At 50.3% G+C, this 5,333-nt stretch overlaps 1 protein-coding gene across 1 annotated transcript; it reads right to left on the bottom strand.

The window, feature by feature from the left end:
- Nucleotides 1-242: 242 nt before the first annotated feature.
- emilin3a (elastin microfibril interfacer 3a) lies at nucleotides 243-4,628 on the bottom strand. The gene is made up of 4 exons (XM_041856428.1): nucleotides 4,057-4,628; nucleotides 3,718-3,837; nucleotides 2,754-3,433; nucleotides 243-2,474 (listed from the first exon to the last, which is right to left on the bottom strand). Exons 1-4 carry the CDS (start codon nucleotides 4,209-4,211, stop codon nucleotides 490-492), a joined length of 2,940 nt encoding a protein of 979 aa, XP_041712362.1. The 5' UTR covers nucleotides 4,212-4,628; the 3' UTR covers nucleotides 243-489.
- Nucleotides 4,629-5,333: the final 705 nt, after the last annotated feature.

Below are 5,333 nucleotides of genomic sequence, written 5' to 3'. Positions count from 1 at the left end.
ACTTTTGCCATTGTGTTCATGCACTGATGGACTTAAGTACATATTTTTATTTACTGTTGTCAAATTTATACTTTTATTCTTACAAATATATACATTTCAGACCATAGAGTAACAGTGACATAACGCCTCTTTATTATACAAACAATACTTTAACAGCAAGAGGAATGCAGATCACAAAGAACTGTTATGTTTTATAAAAATGTAAAATACAAAAGACAATAATCATACAAAATAAAAACGTAGTATCTTGGATACTTGTACAATGAAAGGCCTACTAAAGAACAGCAATAAAAAATTAAAAAATGTAAACATTTTGCTAAACAAAACTCAACACAATTAGAAATTCTCTATGGAGCACCAGTGGGTTAAAACATTGCCCTTTTGTTTATACCACCACCAGCCCTTGTCTCAGGGGCTCAAGATAATGGTCCATTATCACTCAGTACAGAACACTGGCCTCCCTCTTACAGTAAATGGTTTCATGACATGTTACTGGTCTCCTCTTAACTGTTCTTGCTCTACGAGGTATAGGCTCTGTTGGGTGGGCTCTGCCTTCCACGTGCAGTTCCTGAGTTCCTGTCTTAGCTCAGACAGCTGGTGAGCGTGATTAGTGAGGGTGCTGTTGACCTGGGACAGGTACACATCTGACTGCCTCTCCAGCTCCGCCCTGATCCTCTCCAGATCCTCAGCCAGGTGACTGAAGCCTTTACACTGGCCCTCCATGCTGGCCAAGCGGCCCCCCACTTCCACCACCTCCTTCTGGACTCCTAGCGCGGTGGAGCGGCAGCCCTGCACCTCCCCGGCCAGCCGCCTCCTCAGCTCCTGGAGCTCTCCTTTTAGCCGGGTCAGCCTCCTCTCTCCCGCCCCCAGCATGGAGGCCTGGCGCCCCACCAGCTGCACCACGCCCTTCACCTGCTGGGCCAGGCGCTCCTCCCGCTCCTGCCAGGTGGTGTTGGCATGCCCCACATCCCGGACCACAGACACTACCGAGTCCTTCAGGCCCTTCAAGATGCGTTTCACGGAGCGGACGTTGAACTTAAGCAGCATGATTTCACCCTGGACTGAGCTCCCCTCTCCCTCCTGGTGGTCTTCCCTCTGGGACAGTCTGGTCAGGAGGCTCTGCAGGGTGAGATTAACGCTGTTCAGACGTTCAGCCTGCACGTCCAGGAGACCCTTCACCTTCTCCTCTCCTCCTCCTTTCTTCTCCTCCTCCTCCACCATGTGAGTGTTCAATGTGGCTGTGTCTCCCTGGTGGATGGGCTGAGAGGAGGAGATGCAGAGGAGTTCCAAGCCACGCAGCTGTTTCTGCACTCTGTCCACGTCCAGCTCCAGCCTTCTCCTGAGGGACTCCAGCTCTGTCTCCAGCGTGGGCACTGTGTGGCCCTCTTGCAGGGCAGGGGCTGTAATGTTCCCCAGCTCCTCCACAGCCGTCAGCAGACGACCCTCCAGAGCCTTCAGCTTCCCCTCCAGACGGACCTCCAGGCTGCCTGGCCCCACCTCTCCCTCTGAGCTGCTGCCCTGGACCCCACCACTACCACTGCTCCCACTTCTGCCACCCCTGACCTTTCCACTCCCTGTCAGGTTGAGCTTGGCCTCCACATACCCCAGCCGGCCCTCCAGCATGCCCTCTACATGGGCCTTGTGCCCGCCTAGCTCCACCCTCAGGTGCTCCTGGGACTGGTTGAGGCCTGCCACTGACTGTTCCAGCATATGCACCCTCTCAGCCAGGCCAGTGACTCTACCACAGCATCCCTCTGTCAGGTCATGTCCCTGAATCTGAGCCTGCACATCTCCCAGCTCCTTCCTCAGTCCCGTGGCACTGTCCTCCAGGGCCTGCTCCATCCGCTCCTGCCTGTCCTGCTGCTCTCTGTGGCACTGCCGCCTCACCTCCCCAGCATTCTCTTCACAGCGGCTCTCAGCACTCTCCACGCGCTTCTCAAACCCATCGACGATCTCTGTCCGGGCCCCGCCCAACTTGGCATCCACTAGATCCTCCATGGCCTTCTGGGTGTCTCTCACTGGGGTCCCTGTTAAGCTAGCCGCCCCTCCTGACATCTTCTTCAGTGCGCCGTCGTGCTTGATAACCGTGCTTCTCAGCTCCTCCAGCTCAGCGGCCTTGGCCTGCAGCTCAGCCCGGATCTCCTCCACCCTTCCCGTCAGCTCGCCCAGCCCTGGGAACGCCTGGCCCCCATCCAGGCCCTCTGCATCAGGGTCCCCTCCAGGGATGTCTGCAAAGCCTACAGTGGAGTGGGGGGAGGAGGACAGAGCGGGGGCAGGGACTGGGCCTGGTGCTGCAGACAGAAGGGCGGAGAGCATCCTGCTGGCGTCCTCTCGTAGTGAGGCACGCAGGCTGTCCTCCAGACTGTTCACTGTCCCCCTAAGAGCCTCCAGACCCTGGGATAGGCGCTGCACGTCCTCCTCCATCCGATCCAGACGCTCTGCAGACTCACTGTCCACTGTGTCTAGAGCCTGGCCTACAGAGGGGAGAAGAGTGTTACATACACAATCATACATCAGAGAGATTGAGAGAGTAAATGTAAGATAAGTCATAATGTTAAGGACTATTTGTCTGCATAAAGTATTTGAAGAATGTTGCCAAAATCAATGGAATTTCTGGACAGTTATGCACTCTAGATACATATAGATATCCTCTTCCAGTAGAGGAAGCAAGGTAAAAATCTTATTAAAACTGCATGTAATATTCATGATGAGCAGCAGTACTGAATATGCATTGGAATAACACTCCGTCTCACCATCGATTTCTTGGCTGCCAGCAGGGAGAGCTGTTTCTTCAGTGACGGGCTCTGAGTGATCTGTGTGGTCTGGGTGATCAGGTTGGTCTGGTCCAGGCTGCTGGTGGTGGTGGTCTGGCTCTAAATCAGATTCAGGCTGGTGGTGGTCTGGCCCCTGGTGGTCTGGTTCCTCATGGTGTTCTAGTTCAGGTTGATGTTGGTCTGGCTCGTGGTGGTCTGGATCTGAGTGATGGTCTGGTCCAGGCTGGTGGTGGTCTGGCTGCCGGTGGTGCTGTGGCACAGAGGGGTGAGGCTCAAAGGAGGACACTGGGTAGGAAGGCTGGGTCATAGGAGGCCCAAAGTGACGCATAGGGTAGGACTTGACGTTGCTGGGAGGAGGACCTTTTGCTTTCATGGGGTAAGACTTCATAGGAGGAGGTCCCTTCATGGGAGGGCCCTTGGCAAGCATTGGGTAAGATTTCATGGGAGGAGGGCCCTTGGTCTGACTCCAGGGATTTCCTTTAACGGGTGGGCCCTTGAACAGTGAGCCCTTGAATGGAGGCATTGCCTTAATTGGGTGGTGGTAGGCTGGGGGTCCCTCCATGCAGCCATAGCCAGAGTAGCCTGGACAGCAACGCCATTCCAGCTCAGTGAGAGTCTTATGGGCAACTTTATAGACGGGCTTGTACATCAGACGGTACCTGTGGGTTGATCGAAAAAATATAAAACATTGCTCAAGAAACTGCGTAAGGTGACGCCTGTGAATAGTAGGAGGAAGAATGACAGTACTGTTTTCATACCCTTTTCATATGTTAATAGCAGCAGAAACAATAATAGTGGTTGTTTTTACAGCAGTTATACACATAGTAGCCATGGTCTTGGTAGGCAGTAGTAGAAACAGCAACAACAGTAGCAATGTCAAAGGCAGTAAGTTTGTTTGTAGAACTATTAGTAATAGTTGTCTCATGCAGTATCGATCACTCACATGAGGGTTGAACACTTCTGACCCCAGGCACACTTGTTGTACTCAGCCTTAACAATGGGTGTTACACCATTCTGCATGGTGAATGTCATAGTCTTCTCAACCACATAGGCACAGTGGTTTCTGTCAGAGGGAGGATGACAGAAAAAAATACATTAGATAACATTCTTAAACTTGTATTTTATATCTAAAAACAAACTCACAACATTTCTAACTGGCTTGAGAAAACTAGGCGAAATAAAATTGACCAGGACAACCGATAATCAACTACAGTATGCACCTAATACTGAGCCAAGAGGGAGCTGCCCAGTATAGCCCAGTATAGTCAGAGTGAATACTCACTTGTGCCTGCTGGTGGGCTTCCCATGGACAAGGTGGTGAGGATTGGGTCCAGCTTTGTAGAGGTTGGACTGGTGGGGTCTGTAGGATTTGGCATCAGCCAGTGACAGAGTGACTGACAGGAGGAGAATTGGATGTAATGTCACCACAATGTGCATTGTTACTCCCACTCAAGGAAAGGTAGACGAAAAATAAAATTAACTGCTGACAGAAACAATGGCAGTGTAGCTTCTAAAGAAAAAGTAGGTCTGCCTTACCGGCAAGTTTTAAGTTCAGCTTGAGGGAAATCATACAACTTTAATCCTCAGAGGCGTCAGATATGTAAAAAGGATGTATAGTTCAGATGTATAGCATCTCAGTAAAAACACCTCACAGAACTAGAAAACGTTCAGTTCTAAAGCAAAGACTTCATGCTGAGTAACCAAAATCCATACATGAGAAGCTGACATGGAAAAAAGTTGTCAGAGAAAGAGTTCTTCAGCACTTAGGAAAAGCCAAGTCAAGTGCAAGTCTGTCTGTTGGTGTGGCCCTGGTGCAGTCTGTAGCTATGGGTGTGGTGGACTCTCTGTCGGGGTGACAACAGCCCACTGTGAGCTGACGGGGCGGCTGCCAGGCCCTAATAGGGGGCACCCTCTGCCATTATTTGCATATCCCCCTCCCACACTGCCCTCCTGAAAGTAACACAAGTGTGAGACTGGAGGGAGAGGGCCCATTCCTCAATGTTCATTAATACTATATACAGTGGCTTGCGAAAGTATTCACCCCCCTTGGCATTTTTCCTATTTTGTTGCCTTACAACCTGGAATTAAAATTGATTTTTGGGGGGTTTGTATCATTTGATTTACACAACATGCCTACCACTTTGAAGATGCAAAATATTTGTTATTGTGAAACAAACAAGAAATAAGAAAAAAAACTGAAAACTTGACCGTGCATAACTATTCACCCCCCCAAAGTCAATACTTTGTAGAGCCACCTTTTGCAGCAATTACGGTTGCAAGTCTCTTGGGGTATGTCTCTATAAGCTTGGCACATCTAGCCACTGGGATTTTTGCCCATTCTTCAAGGCAAAACTGCTCCAGCTCCTTCAAGTTGGATGGGTTCCACTGGTGTACAGCAATCAAGTCATACCACAGATTCTCAATTGGATTGAGGTCTGGGCTTTGACTAGGCCATTCCAAGACATTTAAATGTTTCCCCTTAAACCACTCAAGTGTTGCTTTAGCAGTATGCTTAGGGTCATTGTCCTGCAGGAAGGTGAACCTCCGTCCCAGTCTCAA

The sequence above is a fragment of the Coregonus clupeaformis genome, chromosome 30, assembly GCF_020615455.1.
Source record: "Coregonus clupeaformis isolate EN_2021a chromosome 30, ASM2061545v1, whole genome shotgun sequence".
Taxonomy (NCBI): Eukaryota; Metazoa; Chordata; class Actinopteri; order Salmoniformes; family Salmonidae; genus Coregonus; species Coregonus clupeaformis.
This window is presented reverse-complemented; position numbering and strand designations above follow the sequence as displayed.

Coding starts and splice junctions, on each gene's coding strand:
- emilin3a (XM_041856428.1), bottom strand. CDS start 4,211: ATGCACATTGTGGTGACATTACATCCAATTCTCCTCCTGTCAGTCACT. Junction 3,838..4,056: donor AAGCCCACCAGCAGGCACAA/GTGAGTATTCAC, acceptor TCCCTCTGACAG/AAACCACTGTGCCTATGTGG. Junction 2,475..2,753: donor TGGCAGCCAAGAAATCGATG/GTGAGACGGAGT, acceptor TCCCCTCTGTAG/GCCAGGCTCTAGACACAGTG.